Source organism: Malus sylvestris, chromosome 5, assembly GCF_916048215.2.
Source record: "Malus sylvestris chromosome 5, drMalSylv7.2, whole genome shotgun sequence".
Lineage (NCBI taxonomy): Eukaryota > Viridiplantae > Streptophyta > Magnoliopsida > Rosales > Rosaceae > Malus > Malus sylvestris.
The window spans coordinates 31849657-31867362 of NC_062264.1; the positions used below are offsets into that span (position 1 = coordinate 31849657).

At 40.1% G+C, this 17706-nt stretch overlaps 3 protein-coding genes across 3 annotated transcripts; 1 reads left to right on the forward strand and 2 right to left on the reverse strand.

The window, feature by feature from the left end:
* Window positions 1-289: 289 nt before the first annotated feature.
* On the reverse strand, window positions 290-2641 carry LOC126624202 (ABC transporter I family member 19-like). Its single transcript, XM_050293239.1, has 6 exons — window positions 2435-2641; window positions 1987-2147; window positions 1784-1835; window positions 1456-1592; window positions 1212-1298; window positions 290-1025 (listed from the first exon to the last, which is right to left on the reverse strand). The coding sequence occupies exons 1-6, from the start codon at window positions 2571-2573 to the stop codon at window positions 738-740; spliced, it is 864 nt and encodes a 287-aa protein (XP_050149196.1). The 5' UTR covers window positions 2574-2641; the 3' UTR covers window positions 290-737.
* Window positions 2642-7469: 4828 nt separating this feature from the next.
* Window positions 7470-12703, forward strand: LOC126623429 (protein CHROMATIN REMODELING 8). Its single transcript, XM_050292320.1, has 8 exons — window positions 7470-7639; window positions 7759-7885; window positions 8054-8587; window positions 8715-9120; window positions 9243-10098; window positions 10358-10967; window positions 11201-11668; window positions 11852-12703. The coding sequence occupies exons 2-8, from the start codon at window positions 7793-7795 to the stop codon at window positions 12506-12508; spliced, it is 3624 nt and encodes a 1207-aa protein (XP_050148277.1). The 5' UTR covers window positions 7470-7639; window positions 7759-7792; the 3' UTR covers window positions 12509-12703.
* A 1260-nt stretch (window positions 12704-13963) lies between these two features.
* Window positions 13964-16149, reverse strand: LOC126624450 (uncharacterized protein At1g03900-like). Its single transcript, XM_050293510.1, has 3 exons — window positions 15443-16149; window positions 15094-15363; window positions 13964-14299 (listed from the first exon to the last, which is right to left on the reverse strand). The coding sequence occupies exons 1-3, from the start codon at window positions 15935-15937 to the stop codon at window positions 14231-14233; spliced, it is 834 nt and encodes a 277-aa protein (XP_050149467.1). The 5' UTR covers window positions 15938-16149; the 3' UTR covers window positions 13964-14230.
* Window positions 16150-17706: the final 1557 nt, after the last annotated feature.

Below are 17706 nucleotides of genomic sequence, written 5' to 3' on the forward strand. Positions count from 1 at the left end.
AGCCCACCCCAATTTCGTTAGCTGGGTTCGTGCCTGTTCAAACCCAAGAAAGCTACTAGTTGGTCGCTTATGATGCCTGTAAGCTGAAGTAGTAGAGAGATGGGTGAGGTTGTTCAGTTCCTCCTCTTATGAACCTAATAGCTTCTTAGAAAAGCTCAACTGTTGGAAATTTAAGCAACGCAATCACATAACGTAGTTATTCCCAAAAAAAAACTGCTAAAAATTCGCATTGCGAGGCCGATGGTGGAAAGAACAATCTTCAGTAAAGAGTAAAACTGAGACTAATAACTAAAAATTGAAGCTGTATCACATTCAGATTTCTCTATATCGTAAACTATGCCGTTGTACATCACATGTGTTTTACTTGTGACACAAGTCACCCCTTTTAGTGAATGTTTTCAAATACACAAGAAGAATGTCTAAGACAATGTCCTCTATCAAATCCTATAAACCAAGTGCCATTCACATATTGATGCTCCTATCACACGTCCCCTCTTTCTTGTCAACGAATCTGTTTCTGCTTCTTCTTTACCATCGGAAGGCAAAGCCAGATCAGGAAAGGGATTGCAGGCTGATCTTGCAGAAACAAACGCGAAAGCTAGAACTGGGGATTTCATCTTACTGCCAACCTTATTTCTACAATATAAAAAGGGGAAATAATAGCTGATGAATGAAATTGCTTTTCTTACTTGTTCATCTGACTTCGAATTTGATATTATCTCACAGCTTCTTTGAGATCAGCGGTAATACGCCATGTGCCTTGATGACGTAAATGGAGAACTGGCGAAAGGCGAGGTCTTTTTAATTTGGGCAGGGGGATTTGAGGATTTCTTTTTGTCGGACTTGGTCTCAGCACGGAGCCAGGATTCAACAACAGAGAGCAGATTGACCGAACTCTTCAACTCATTAACCTCCGACAACCTCTCAGCCCTCTTTAGCTCACCATCTTGGATGTAAGCCAGATGCGTTGCCCATGTCTCCAACCCATCAAAGATATGGGTTGCATATACAATTGTAGCTCCCCTCTATAATTTACACAAAAAGGATGAATAATACGTCACAACGGAGAGTAATCAGGTCGAATGAATCAGTAAACGATGTTTAAACTACTTAACCCGACAATCAAAATTTGCACGATCATAAGGTGATCCTGGATAATACTCCAAGCAAGAAGCATGATATAATTTGTCGATAATAAATAATGTCAGTACCTGCTCACATTCTTCCTTGAAGAAATCTAGTAAGTCCATCCTAGCAACGACATCCAAGTCGACTGTTACCTCATCAAGCAAGAGAACCTGCAGATTTGTCAACTTCCTCTAGTCAGAAACAATGTGAGTTTTTAATCACAGACGGACTCGGACACAAGACATAACTATGAATAAAACATGAAGCACACAAGCAGCAGTCATCTCACTTTACAAACCGATATTCGAGATCTCATTCTCATTATACCTTAAAGGGATGAAGAAGTCCCATGCAGATTTGGACTCGACGCCGTTGCCCGTCAGATACTTTATGCATTCTCCACCGCAGGTCTATATCAAGCAGCTCAATCAACTTATCTCTCCTAACAGGATCAGTCCCTTCGACTGCCAAAAATCATGAGCAAACACAAGAATTCAATCGAAAATTTCAACAATATTGACAATGAAGAACAATCTACATGCTCATAAATTGAAAGAACATAAGAACATAATAACTAATAAGTAAAATTTAAGTGCTTATCATTTCAGCCAAAATTTAAGTGCTTTTAATTTCAGCAAAATTATAATTACCCCACCTCCAAAAATCATATGCTCAGCTGAGAAATCTCCCTGCAAGGGAAGTTCTCCCTGAAATTTTTTGCAAAGACGAAATATTTTCAATTTCAGTATGCTCATAAATTTAAAGTACTTTTCAGCCACAAAAGCAAAGTTAAGTGCTTTTCATTTCAGCCAAAAGCAAAATCCTTTAAATTGTAGAAGAATTCGTTCAACAGCTTACAGCAGAGCCAACAGTTTTGGTCCAAGAGCCACCCAAGTAAGCCAAATCGCCACTGCAAACCAAATGCGTGTCATGAAATGCTGAACAATTCAACACTCGCACCACATCTCTCCCTCCCACCATCTGCTTCCCAGCTAGAATCTTCAGCAACGTGGTCTTACCTGCAAAACGAGACGACGCCGTATCCAAACCCAATCAGCTCCGAAGTACAATTCGCACTGCTTCGCTGAAAAATTGAATTTCCAAAAGTACTTTCTGACACTAAAAGCACTTCTGGATCGTATTAGTGCTTTCCGGAGAAGCACTTCCGGGCTTTTCCAGGAAGCACTACTTAGGTTTTGAATTTTAATAAAATTTCGACATGTTAGTGATAAAAACACATCTAACAAAATCACTTATGAGCCGGAAGCAGCCTTAACGAGCCCAAAAGCCCGGTTTTTTCAATTACCAGATCCATTGGCACCGATGAGAAGGCATCGGGATCCAGGGGTTATCTCGAGGCTGAAATCGCAGAAGAGCGGGGGCTGCGCGTCGTACGCAAATTGCATGCCCTGGACTCTGATGCCGCTCGATGCTTCTTCCGCCATTTTTGATCTGCAAAATCAGGTAGCACGGAGGTGATGGTTTTTCTGCGGTCGTTTTATGGATGCGAGTTGGCCGATAAATAGGCGCCGACGGTGGAGTTGGTTCTGGCGTTGGTCCCACTTCTTGGTCACACGTGGCGGGTGAAGAAGTGACCACGTAATGTCAGTCTCGTGAGAGAGGAGAAATCTGGTGTGTAAACGGCCACGAGTTCCGAACTTATTGGCCAACCAGATTTGGGCTACAACTGGTTGGAAAGGTCCCACTTGACATAGTTTACCATGTGGACTTTTGACCCTTCGTGTTAGGTATTGTATAAAAAATGTGATAAAATTAAAAATCAAACAAAATAGTTTTTTGCCATTTAATATTATGATCTATAGTATCCTCTTCACATGTAAATAGAGAAGCTGTAGGTTCGATTATTGTTAAAAATAAAATTGAACTACATTATTATGTCAAATATATTGTAAGGTTTAACTCATTATCCTATCCCGTAATGTAGATAGTGTTCAAAAAAAAAAAACAAGTTTTCCAATTTTCCTTGTCCCATTTGGTTTGTACATATTCTTTATTCTTGTGTTTTATCAATAGACTAAAGAGTGAATTAGTCCATGAATTATTATTCAAGGGAAAATTAGGTTTCTAAACTTATTTTTTTGAAAAAATGAGTCCTTCAAATAATTAAAATTTATCTATCAATTACATCCCTGGTGTTAGATTCGAAATTATTTTAATTCAAATTTTCGTCAATTTAAGGCACTTGAATTATATGTGATATACTTTGAAGCATAGATTGATAGTTTTTCTTATGACTTTAAGGACTTATATTAAAAAAAATGTACAGATTTAACTTTGATGTGTAAATTAGAAATTAGTTCGCCACCAATATAGAACGTTAGAGACATGTAGGCGAGAAAATTACAGTAGTTCAAAATGTATCATGTATAAATCACATGACTTGTTGATGAAAAATTAAATAAAATATCTTTGAATATAATAGCACATTGAGAATATCCTTTAAAAAAATAGTAGATTGAGAATAGCAGTTTATATAAATTTAAGGACTAATTTTAGAGAACTTTAACGAAAAACTCTCGGTACTGTTCATTTTAACGAAAACCCATATTTTTATACTAAAAAGTCAATCCTGATACTATTCATTTTACCCTTTATTTTGTTTTTATTGTTAAAACTTAAAGTTTTCAAATCATTTTTATTAGTCTTTCACTTATTTTATTGAAAGAAAAAAATTAGTTTAAGAACGTGATTTTTACTGAAGTGATGATTTAGGGCACGTTTGTTTGACAGGATTAGCAAGGCTTGGACTGGACTAGACTATAGTCCTGTGTTTGGTGTGCAACCGGATTAGCTTTAATGGGCTTAGGTGGGACTCGCTCGGATTACACACTTCCTTACGAGTTCTTAACGAAGAACCCCAATTTTGGGCGGACTCGTAAGCTCGGAGAGAAAACCGCGAGGATCCCCAACGTCCTGCTCGTCCTCATCTCTGCGAGGATCCCCAACGTCCCTCGTCCTGCTCGTCGCTCGTCGTCGACTTTGCCCTGCTTCCTCGTCGTCGTCCTCCTCACCCTCATCTCTGCGTCTTCTCGCCCTCATCTGGTCGGAGACAGTCTGGTAAACTTCAAATCTTCGATTGATTTCGTCGAATTGAGATTAGAATTTGGGGTTTTCATATTTTTAGTTCAAATTGAGATTAGAATTTGGGGTTTTCGTATTTCAACTTTTCTGGTAAACTTCAAAATCAATTTTTAGGTCAAATTGAGATTAGAATCTGTGTGTGTAATCTCTGTGTGTGTCTGTGTGTGTGTGCGTGTGTGTGTATACTATGTGTGTGTGTACTCTGGTTTATCTGTGTGTGTGTGTGTGTGTATACTCTCTGTGTGCGTGTAATCTCTGTTTGTGTATACTGTGTGTGTGTGTGTGTAAGTGTAATATGTGTGTGTATGTAATCTGTGTGTGTATACTCTGTGTGTGTGTGTGTAATCTCTGTGTGTGTGTATGTATGCAGTGTGTGTATGTATGTATGTATGCAGTGTGTGTGTGTGTATGTATGTATGCAGGGTGTGTGTGAGTGTATGTCCGTGTGTGAGAGTGTGTATGTCCGTGTGAGTATGTGTGTGAGTGTGTATGCAGGGTGTGTGTGTATGTATGCATGGTGTGTGTGAGTGTATGTCAGTGTGTATGTCCGTGTGAGTGCAGTGTGTGCAGCTGACCAGTGTGTGTGTGTATGTATGCCATGTGTGTGTGTATGTATGCAGTGTGTGTGTGTGTATGCAGTGTGTGTGTATGTATGTATGTATGCAGTGTGTGTGTATGTATGTATGTATGCAGGGTGTGTGTGAGTGTATGTCTGTGTGTGAGAGTGTGTATGTCCGTGTGAGTATGTGTGTGAGTGTGTATGCAGTGTGTGTGTATGTATGCATTGTGTGTGTGCGTGTATGTATGCAGTGTGTGTGCGTGTGTATGTATGCCGTGTGTGTGTGTATGTATGCCGTGTGTGTGTGTATGTATGCAGTGTGTGTGTGTGTATGTATGCAGTGTGTGTGTGTGTCTATGTATGCAGTGTGTGTGTGTATGTATGCAGTGTGTGTGTGTGTTTGTATGTATGCAGTGTGTGTGTGTGTATGTATGCAGTGTGTGTGTATGCAATGTGAGTGTGTGTGTGTTTGTATGTATGCAGTGTGTGTGTGTATGTATGTATGCAGTGTGTGTGTGTGTGTGTATGTATGTATGCAGTGTGTGTGTGTATGTATGTATGCAGGGTGTGTGTGAGTGTATGTCCGTGTGTGAGAGTGTGTAACTGAAGCTTTTGTTCAAGGTACTGCAGATCATACTGACATAGCTAATGAACTTGAAGCAATGGGTCTCTCTCCTATGGATCAAATTGATGCATTGTCTCTTATTTCGGATAAACCAAAAAATGTGGGAGTGTTCAGGGCAATCAAACCGGAACTCAAGAAAGTGTTCGTCCAAAGGCTTTTAAGCGACAACGCAAGCGGATGAGGATTTTGGCTAATGTTAACATGGATGTATTTTATTAATGTTAACATGGATGTATTTTATTAATCATACAATCTTATGTTATGGCTTATAACTTAGCTTTGCACTAGTATTTTGGCTTATGTTAACTAGCCATTTTGTAAATTATGGAGATCTATTTTGGCTAATGTTAACTAATGTTAACTAGGATTTTCTAAATTATGGAGATCTTCTTATGTACTTGTATTTGTTGAAGTTGCATGTATTGGGCACTATTATTTTTCTTCTGTTGGGTGATAGAGTTTAAACCAAGCTACATTTGCAAATTAAACCCAATTCTATTAGCATGTAATAGAAACAAAACAATTGTCATTTTTTTTAAGATTCATAATATATATGGCAAAAATATGCTTCAATTAACCCATATCAAGTGATTTGTAGCATTACTCTATTACACAATGGCAAAAATTTGTAGTCCTAGTCTAAGCAAACACAAATCTGGTGAACAGTACTGTTTTTCTTATCCTGCTTCTTAGTCCGACATTACACCAAACGCTTCACTAAGGCCTTGTTTGGCATACCGGATAGTATTAATAATACGAAGCGGGTGTTTGGTGAGCTTCGTATGAAATAAGCACCTGACTATTTATTCTGGGCCCACTTATCTTATACCCCTCACACCCGCCTATTTATCCCGTCTAAAACCACGGGACAATTTAGTCGGGCTCGTTCTCTCCTTCCTCTCCGAACGCACTGTCGGTCCTCCCAGGTTCCGCCCCTCCCTCATTCATCTTCTTCGTCTGAATCCTAGTTCATCTTCTCATTCATCTTCTTCTTCCTCCCAGGTTCCACCCCTCCCTCTGTTTCATGGAATTTTTCAGCAATTTCTGATTTCTGGGTTTTTTCATCCGCTATTTTCTAGAGCTTCAAAGCTTGTGAGTAATTTACTGGGTGAAAATCAAATTCAAGTTTTAAATTTTGGGTGCATTTAGTAGTTATTTTTCTTGTTTTGCAGAGGGATTTATCTAAACACACAAAACTCACTTCTTCTTTCTTCGCGAATCCGAGTTGTTCACCAGCTTCACCTCAAAAGCCGTCTCTGAATCCGACTGCCGCCATGAGCCCAGCCTCTATCCTCGAAACGAAGCCGTTTTTGGGTCTTCGAACCCCTTATTGTCCGAATCAAACATCTTGACAGATTTTTTTACCGAACGCGGATAAGTACGGAGATCAGGTAAACCCAGAGGAGGATGTTTGTGTTGGCAAACTGAAGTTTGGGTCCTCTTTTGGAAAGCTGTAAATGGAACAAGGTTGCAGAACACAAGGGTTGCCGACAATAGAAGGAAACCATCAAAATCAATTCAAATCAAGTTAGATTTTGAGGGTGAGAGAGAAAGATGGAGAGAGAATGGTAGCTGCAATCAACCAGGGCGCCAGAGATCTGGAGAGGGAGTGAAGGAGGAGGAGGGAGTGCGGGGAGGAGTCGGAAATCTGGGGAGAAGATCGACAAGCTGGGGAGGGGAGAGAGAAAGGTTCATCAAACAAAAAAAGATTTGTCAAAATTTTAATTTTTTACCTTTCATTTTCTTATCCGGTTCAGTACCAAACACGGTATAAATAATACGATATTAGTTCAATACTGCACCAAACGCCTGACTAATTTAGTCAGTACTATCCGGTGGCTATTTATCCTATCCGACAGAAATAGTCAGTACAGTCCGAGCTGCCAAACGAGGCCTAAGTTAGTCCAGCTTAGTCCAGTCTAAGCCAGTCCAGCTTAGTCCCGGCAGCTAGTCCAGTCCAAGTCCGGCGCAACAAACGCACCCCTAAGGACTAAAACAGCCGTGAACGACATGTCGTGTATTTACAATGCATAAAAAGCCCGCGGGACTGAAAGTCGAGGAAGTTAACTTCTCGGAGACGACGGAGAGGGTGCGCAGGTTAATAATCGTGTGCCCCTTGCGCGCCATAGAAACCCCAACCGAGCAGTAGCTGCAAAACCCTCTCACAATAGAAGAGAGAAAGAGAGAGAGGATTTCGCTCTGCGAATCTGTAATATCTGAATTCGGTACGCAATTTATCGAATTCGAATTCCGTTTGATGTTTTATGGTTGACTTGTGTATGATTTTTCTGCCTAATTCGATTCGAATGCATGCTTAATTGCGTCTGCTAATTGAAATTATCAGGTAAAATTGCCCTATATTTCACATTTGCAATAGCATGGAGGAAGACGAAGATGCAATTTTGCTCAACAGTTTGAAAGGGGCGACGGCGGCGAATCCCGAGGATATCGAGAGGGACATTTTATCAGGGGTATGTGGAATTGATTGAATTTCGATGTTTTAATCTTGATTACCTATTGCACTGCACGTAGATGATCGAAAGTTTCGAAATTGTGTTTTTTTAGCTCCGAAGAGATGGGGAGAGTGATGGAATAGTTAATTGGATGTTCGGATTTACGTAGGTTGTGTTGAACTGTAGGTACATAACAATGGCAATGGTAGTAATGTTAGTGAAGTTGGAGGGAGTAATGAGGAGGAGGAACGCCTTGAGAAATCTGAAAGTATTGATCCATCGGTTGCCAGTGGGGTCAAATTGTATAACAAATTGAGGGCAGTCGAGTTTGAAATTGATGCCGTTGAGTCCACTGTTGAACCAGAACAAGCGGGGAGTGAAGAGGGTGATCATGATGGTGGTGATGGTGCTGAGGCGGGAAATAAGGAAGATAACCTCCAGCATGCCCTGGCTACTGACCGGTTAAGAAGTCTAAAGAAAACAAAGGCGCAACTTGAGAAGGAGCTTTCGGATTTAGGCAAGGGAAGACCGTCCAAGGGTATTGCGCGTGACAAAGTCTTATTGGATATTGTTAAGGACAAGCCTGCACCCAAGAGGAAGTCGAAACAAGTTCAGATATCCGGAAAAAAGCTAGAGAAAAGGATCAAAACGGTCTCATTTGATGAGGATGATGACTTTGATGCTGTGTTGGATGCAGCATCTGCAGGCTTTGTTGAAACGGTGAGTTGGCACCCTTGAACTGAACATGCTTCTTTAATATTTCTCAGCTTGTGTTGCTTTGTAAGATTTTTAATGTGTGGTGATTAACCACTACGAGGATAACTAAGTTGATGTTTTGATATGCTAGGAAAGGGATGAATTAGTTAGGAAAGGAATTTTAACTCCTTTCCATAAGCTAAAGGGCTTTGAGCGCGGCCTTCAAGAACAAGGGCCATCTCGGGGGCGCAATGTTCCTGCAGAAGGAGGCAGGAGTGATGATTTTGTTTCAGCCAGTGTTGCTAGAGCAGTGCAGTCACTTTCAGATGCTGCTCAAGCTCGCCCAGCTACCAAGTTGCTTGATCCAGAAGCTCTACCAAAGCTTGATCCACCCACTCATCCTTTTAAGAGGCTAAGGAAACCGCTTAAAATTCCTCAATCCCTAGAAAACGGTACACAGAGGAATAAAAGTTCAGGAAAGAAAAGGAAGCGTCCTTTGCCTGACAAAAGATGGAGAAAGCGCATTTCTCTTGAGGAAAATAATTTGCATGAAAGTGGTATGTTCAATGTTGTCATTGCTTATGGTGGTGTTAGGTAGATGCATGGCACAGTTAAATGTTTTCTCCTTGCTTGACTATAGAAATCTGCAAAGTAATGAGACATATTATTTTTCTTGCAGAAAACACTCCCAGCTGTGAAGAAGAAAACCAAGATGATGTTGGAGATGTAGATGATGATGAGTATCCGCATGTGACCCTAGAAGGGGGGCTGAAAATTCCGGAGTACATTTTTAAACAACTCTTTGACTATCAAAAGGTAGGGGTCCAGTGGCTATGGGAACTGCATTGCCAAAGGGCGGGCGGAATTATTGGAGATGAGATGGGTCTTGGTAAAACCATCCAGGTTCTGTCTTTCCTCGGTGCATTGCATTTCAGTCGTATGTATAAACCAAGCATTATTGTCTGCCCAGTTACTCTTTTGCGCCAATGGAAAAGGGAGGCTAACAAATGGTACCCGAGCTTTCATGTGGAGTTACTTCATGATTCAGCTCGGGAGCCTGCTATTAAAAAAAAAGTATCAAAGTCTGATGAAAGTGATTCTGATAGTGAAGGTTCATTGGACAGTGATTATGAGAGACCAGAATCATCTAAAAGCACCAAAAAATGGGATTCCTTGATCAACCGTGTTTTGAGGTCGGAATCTGGGTTGCTAATTACAACTTATGAGCAACTCCGTATTGTAGGGGAAAGTTTGCTCGATGTTGATTGGGGTTATGCAGTTCTGGATGAAGGACACCGAATCAGGAACCCAAATGCAGAAGTTACTCTAGTTTGTAAGCAGTTACAAACAGTACATCGTATTATAATGACAGGTGCACCAATTCAGAACAAGCTGACTGAACTGTGGTCCTTGTTTGATTTTGTTTTCCCTGGAAAGTTGGGGGTGTTGCCCATATTTGAGGCTGAGTTTGCAGTTCCCATATCTGTTGGTGGCTATGCGAATGCTTCACCATTACAAGTATCCACTGCATACAGGTTTGCATTAATATCTTGTAAATACGAAAGGACCCAGCTTATATTTAAATTCTCAGGCCTGGATGAATGCTCATACTAGTATGTCAAGACTTGTACAGAATACTTATGTGTTAATTTGTATACCTTTGAATATTAGAAATTCCATAACTATCTCAGTTTAAGTTGTTTAGTGGTTGATTAGGTTCACTTTTGCGGAAAAGTAAAATAAAATATTCATGAAAATTCTCGTATTTCCAGTCTAAGCTTTTTCATTGGGCAGGTGTGCTGTGGTTTTGCGAGACTTGATCATGCCGTATCTCCTCCGGCGCATGAAGGCTGATGTGGATGCGCAGCTGACTAAGAAGACTGAACATGTCATCTTTTGCAGCCTCACTGATGAGCAAAGATCTGCATATAGAGCATTTCTTGCTAGTTCTGAGGTGGAACAGATTATGGATGGTAATAGGAATTCACTTTATGGAATTGATGTCATGCGCAAGATCTGCAACCACCCTGATCTGCTTGAGAGGGAACACTGCGGCCAGAATCCAGATTATGGGAATCTAGAACGCAGTGGGAAATTAAAAGTTGTTTCACAAGTGCTTAAAGTTTGGAAGGATCAAGGGCATCGTGTTCTTCTTTTTACACAAACTCAGCAAATGCTTGACATTATTGAAAGTTATCTGGTTGCTGATGGTTATAGTTACCGGAGGATGGATGGTCTTACTCCCATCAAACAGAGGATGGCCTTAATAGATGAATTTAACAACTCAAGTGATGTGTTTGTTTTCATTTTAACAACTAAAGTGGGTGGTTTAGGAACAAATCTGACAGGTGCAAACAGGGTGATCATCTTTGATCCCGACTGGAACCCTTCAACTGACATGCAGGTATATTGTGGATTTACTATTCTTTTAATTTTCAATTTGATGCAGATGTTTGAACTTGGAAACTAATCTTCTCTCCTTGAAAAGTTTACCATAGAATCATAGATATGCCCCCTTTCGAAATCATGAACATTTAGGAGGATGGATCCTTCTAGGATATTTCTGATCGAAATAGTGCCTACAGGATTTAACAGTTGATATTTTTTTAAACCCTGTAATGTGGGTGCTTTCAACAGGCAAGAGAGCGGGCTTGGCGTATTGGTCAAAAGCGGGATGTAACCATATATAGATTGATAACCCGTGGAACCATAGAGGAGAAGGTATATCATAGACAAATTTACAAGCATTTCCTGACCAATAAGATATTGAAGAACCCACAACAGAGAAGGTTCTTTAAAGCTAGAGACATGAAGGATCTTTTCACTCTGAGTGATGACAGAGAGAATGGGTCTACCGAAACAGCTCATCTGTTCGGTCAATTATCTGAAGATGCCAACGTCATTGGTGTGCAGAATGAACCCGATAAGCAATATTCTCAGAGAGGTTCTGTACAGTCTACCAATGGTGTTGTGGCTGACAAGGCAAATAACTCAGAGGCTGGACCATCCAGGAGGAATGGGAAAGAAAAGGCTGACCAGAGTGACGGTGAGGTAGATGAAGAGACAAATATTTTGAGGTGCCTTTTTGACGCCCAAGGGATACATGTAAGTTTCTTCACTTTGTTTACTACATACACATTTTTTTTAATTGATATTACAGCTGTGGAACTTAACTTGAAATAAACTTGTAATTACTTCTGTCTGAAATAATCAAGAAATTGTTCGGTTTCTTCTGTAATTTATGTTCCCGTTGTTATTTTTAAAATGCTGTTCCAATTTTGACTGCAGAGTGCTATGAACCATGATGTAATCATGAATGCCCATGATGAAGAGAAGATGAAGCTTGACGAGCAAGCTTCCCGAGTTGCACAAAGAGCAGCAGAAGCGTTGCGCCAGTCACGGATGCTTCGAAGCCGTGATGGCGTGTCTGTCCCCACATGGACTGGGAAATCAGGAATGGCAGGTGCACCATCAGCTGTCCGTGGGAAATTCGGGTCTACTCTGAACTCCCAGTTGGTCAAGAATACCAAACGGTCAGATGAAGGCCCCAGCAACGGCACAAACGGTTTCGTGGCTGGGGCTCCTGCTGGGAAGGCATTATCTTCTGCTGAATTACTGGCAAAAATTAGAGGAAACCAAGAAAGAGCTGTGGAAGCAGGAATTGAGCATCAGTTTAACCGAGCAAAATCCTTTGATGTTGGACCTTCTAGGACCGGCCACAACTTAGGCGGAGTGCAACCCGAAGTAGTGATTCGTCAGATCTGTACATTCATCCAACAAAGAGGCGGAAGTACGGATTCTTCAAGCATAGTGCAGCATTTTAAGGACAGAATACCATCAAGGGATCTTCCCTTGTTTAAGAATCTTTTGAAGGAAATAGCCAAACTGGAGAAAAACCAAAACGGAGCAGTTTGGGTTCTAAAGCCAGAGTTTGATCGTCAGTAATCTCAACCATCGGGTCATCGCTCGAGTGTGCCGATTAATTTCATCCATTACCATTGTTAATATCTTCTGTAGGGCAAAGATGACCAGAAATTTCATAGTTTCTTTTTCCTGGTACGTTCTTCTGGCACCATTTTGAACAAAACCACACTGATTAGATACATGTTCTCTATACAGTAATTTGTAGAGTTCGGATAATTTACTCGTTCCATTTAACAGCGTTGCCCGGAAGGATATATAAGTTAGGACAACTGGCCAGGACTTGAGTTCGAATCCTTCTTTCCCTAAATTAGAATCAATTAGAAGGTTTTTCAGCCAAAACGGTTTCTGAAATTGACATAATTCTTTACTTTGGTCCAAGAGGATTTAATATTGATATAAATGGTCCTAAGGTTATCCATTGTCAATCATTTTGATCATTCTTTGAAAAATTTCTATTAAATTGAGGGTATTTTTGTCAACCATTCTACTTGAACGGGTGGTTTCTTCAATTAAACTCATATTTTCAAAGATAGACCAAAATGGTCGGCGTTGGACAATCTTAATTACTACTTTTATCGATTTTAAATATCAGGGATCAAAGTGAGTTAGTTATGACAATCATAGGGATCATTTTTGCTAAAATGCTAGTTTAGAGCATCTATAAAGGAGATGTCAAATTTTGAACATAAAATTTAAATTTAACAGCCTAGATAGTATTTTGACATCTTTTAAAGTTTTATTATCCACCCGATATGTTAAATTAAATTATTATTTTATTATATTATAAAATAAATGATTAAATTAATAAAAGGTACTTAATAAAAGGTTTTTAACAAGAGATGACCGTTCACTTACCTTGATTGAACAAAACGTAAACGGATCAACAACATTAATTGCAATGATAATTAAACCAATAAAAAAATTAATAATTAATTTTGAAGTTGCTGTCAGATTTGATAGCAATTCATGCTATCGTCACATAAGATTTGACATTTTGGTTTTTTTTTTTTTACTGGTTAGAGTGTATGTGGACATTTTGACATCAATTTGGGGATGCTCTTAGAATATTGTGTTGTGAAAAGGACAGTGTTGGCCTGAAAGAGCCATGAAGAATCTATATGGACTTTAATTCTCGATGTAACCTGCAAGGCACTCAGATAATTTTTCTTGCTTTGATATCCCGCAACACTAGCGGAAAGGAGGCCACAATAAAAAGCACTTAATAAAGTAGAGAATAAAGACAATTACTTGGGCTTTTGGCAAGATATATTTCAACGAAAACGACAGGGGAGTGATTTTCACGCTTCCTTCCGCACTCCTCCCCTTGGTTAATGGGCTAGACAGCGCTGTTATTGCAAAATTAATGAACGGAAAACGACGAACCAACTTATTTTAGTACGACAGAATGTCAAATTGCAATGCCGCAAGTATTATTAACATCCAACCAAGAACAAACCAAAGAGAAAATATAGCAAATGAAATTGACAAGGCACACATTTCTGTATTCTGTAGAGGCAAAAACATTAAACTGTAAGTTGACAAAGTGCCGGCACAAAGAACAAAAGAAGCTCGAAAATATATTGCCCGGAAACATTATTTTCCACGTATGGATGTATTTGGTACCTTGTGCTTTCTTTCTTTTCTCACATATTCCTTCCTCTCACTTTTTTTTCCCTTAAAAATACAAAAAAAAAAATAAAAAAAATCGAAGACATCGATCATAATTAACGGATGCTCACACAATCAGAAGGCTGCCCATCCTGCTGCACTTGTCTTTGCCGACCCTGATCCGGTCGCTGGAGGAAGATTCCTCTGGAAATATATCATCAGAAAACGCATCAGTAAAATGTCCATGAACCACTCATATTTGCACTGAAAGAGTTTGCAATTTTTTCCTTTATATGGGTGAAAATTGTATCGATCGACATTAAAACAAAGACGCATATTATTGCAGTGGAAAGCAGCTTAAACAAAAAGAAAAACAACAGCAACTGTGCAAGAAGTGAGCTGCTTGCGAAACACACATGACAATAACGTGCGGGCAGAAAACAACGTCGGCTAGCTGCTCATTCTCAGCTAGCCGTTCTAAGAGGACTCGGAACCAACTTTCCAGGTAAACCGGGAATTAAGGAAGTGACAAAGGCCAGTATCAAATAAGTTAGGGACACTGATGACAAACATGCGCCATAAGTCACTCAAGATATACTTCGATATTACCATTCGAACAACATGGATACGATCAAAAGTCAGTAATATGCATAGACAGCAGAGACCTGCTGCCTATCTACAAACAATCAATGCTGAAGGTCTCCATACAATCAACACGGATACGATCAAAATAAAACATGCCCTCCTATGCACTCAAGTTCAAATCCCGCTTCCCGTAATTTAGATCAGATTAGGATATTGCACGAATCATAAACACAAACGCTGAAAGTCCCCACGGAATTCCTAGCATTTTAGTTTTTTGATGGCAAATGCTATAGCTAATATGTTAATATTTACCAAAACTCGGAGACATTCCAAATTCTACAAGATGAACAACAATCTCAGCTGAACAAGAATGCAATTCCATTCCATAGAAACAACGAGTAACAATTGTATACCTCAGTCTGGGAAAGATCCGATAACGGGTCGGATCCACGTCTTGTGTTATCCGGCGACTTAACACTACCAGAGCTGATTCTAGCAGCAACAGGGTCATTGGGAGGTGGTGGCAGAGCCGGCCTAACTTTCCCGGACCCCGGTGGCGGAGCCAACCCCAAACCAATCGGTTTCGCCTTGGCCGCCCCGGATAGCCCGGCTGAGGACAACATCCCGGCCCCACTCGTCGGCTTCGGCTTCGGCTTCACATTTATTCTTATCGTCTCACCTTCCTTCAGATCCCAAAAATTTACATAAATAATGTTCACTAAAAGTATGAAATTAAACTAAAAAATTTCAAAATTTTCTTACTTTCAATCTGTGATTGACGGCGGGATGAATATCGATGTGGCAGTCGTCGCTGGTTTCGCCGCCGTTGCTCTCCTTCTCGTGCTCCCTCTTCACGTACTTCTCGTGGTCCGAAAGCGCCACGTTGAAATCGAAAGCCTCGTTCCGCTCCGCGAATCCTAGTCCGATGAAGGCGTGCTTCCCGGTGCCGTCCTCGATCTTGAGCACGAAGTAGCGCGACGAGTCGAGCACGGTCTCGACGGAGGTCTCGCGCTGGCCCGGGTGGACGAAGCAGGCGGCGAACAGCTCGCTGGAGTTCGGATCCTCCAGCCGGATCTCGCACCGGTCCTTGCACGACACGACCCGGAGCCGACCCGACCAGATCTTATCGGACTGGAGCCACTCGCCGCACTTGTACCCGCCGGAAGTGCTCCGCGGCGGAATTTTGAAGACCGCGACCTCGCGGACCACGAGAAGCGTGTGCTCGAATGCCTCCTCCTCCTCCTCCTCGAACGACATCGTTTCGGGATCGAATTGGGGGCAGAAAGCTTCGAGCTTTTCCGGATTCTGATCGCGCAATGCGGCTGATAGTTCGAGAAAATTACGAAATTTTGAATATTTTTTTAGGGAGTTGGGGAGTTGAATTTGACGTGAATTTGAAGAAATGGGAAAATGGTGGGGGGAAGGTTTCAAATGAGGGAGTTTGCGGAGACGTGGGTTCGAAGGTGAGACAGTTTGCTCGAAAGGTCAACTGGAATTTGTCCAATCGAGGTGACGTGAAATTACCATCTTGCCCCTATACCCCACTCTCAATTTTGTAATTTTTTGTTGTTGTCTCGATTCGGACTTGAGACCTGCTAACATTTGGCTGATTCACAAAGCAAACAAGTTATATGGGATCATGAGATGCTGATCGACTTTGATGGCAATCGAATCATATAGGGAAATTTGGAAATATAACCAAAATTTAGACCTCATGTAGAATTATAACCAGCATTTTAATTTTATGATATAGAAAAGTACTAATATATCCTTAATGTTTGGGTTTCTCACAACAACCAAAACCCAACTTATAATATTGCAGATTTGAATATAGATGGAGATTTAAACTACCTTCAGATGTCTACGATCTTTAACTACACCTTTAGATATCTGCAACCTTTAAACCATAATTAAAACATGAATTAAAACAGCTTCCATGAAAAACGTAAAATATCAAAGAACTTGGAAGATGATATATAGAGAAAACCATTGATTTTGTGAGAAGGGGAGCTTTGAAAGCGTAGCCTTTCTGGAAAATGAGTAAAACATAAATTAAGACCAAATAAATATATTACAGAAAATCCTCCAGGGGCCAATGTGAAGTAAAACATTTTTTTCGAGCTTAACTCTCAATGTGATGAGGAGGGCAATCGTCCTCCACCCGTAGTCCTTGCCTTCCTGCTACTTATGGAGTCAAATTTTGTTTGGCCACCAAAATCTCTAATTCTTGCAAGGGCATAGAAAGGATATGGCAAAAATGTTTGCTGGTTTTGCTTTTTGATTCACGCTTTCATTGTGCAGAAATCTAGAAGGTTGCAAGAAGTAGTTCAAAAGTTGCAGAGAATAATGAAAATAAAAAAGCGATATAGATTAATTCCTCATAATAAGGTTATTTAAAGGTTGTGTTTTGGTTGTTGTGAAAAACCCTAATATTTAGGGTATATTAGTACTTTTACGTCAAATTTTGATTATAATTATAATAAAATTAAAACAGTGATTATAACTCTATATTTAGTCTAAAATTTGGTTATTTTTCCAAATTTTCCCAATCAAATACCTAATAACCCAAAACTGTTGCACAAAACCAACAAGTTACGCGAAATCCGCCTATCGATAATTTCATTTTTCATCTATTGGGCAGGGCTCATTGTTTTGCAAAAATTAATGGCAAGGTCTTGTTTTGTTTACTTGAGCCGGATTTAACTATGAACATATCCGAATTAAAAAAATATGCCCTTATCTGTGACCTACTTAATAGCAACTCCACTCGGTGTTTTGCCAAAGCAAAAGGCCAAAGTCGCCCCTTTAGGCCAAATCCACGCCAATCAGTCAAAACTTGCGTGCAACTGTTGGGCATATCTTTTGATAATGGATTTAATAAAACTATAAAATATTTTAAAGGAATAAGATATTCTTTTCACTTGTGAATGTGATATACGTGGTTCAATTTTTTTAGATACGGTCTATATTTCTGTAAAAATATCAGAAAAATCAAAGAGATATGGAAAGAACAGGTGAAATTTATA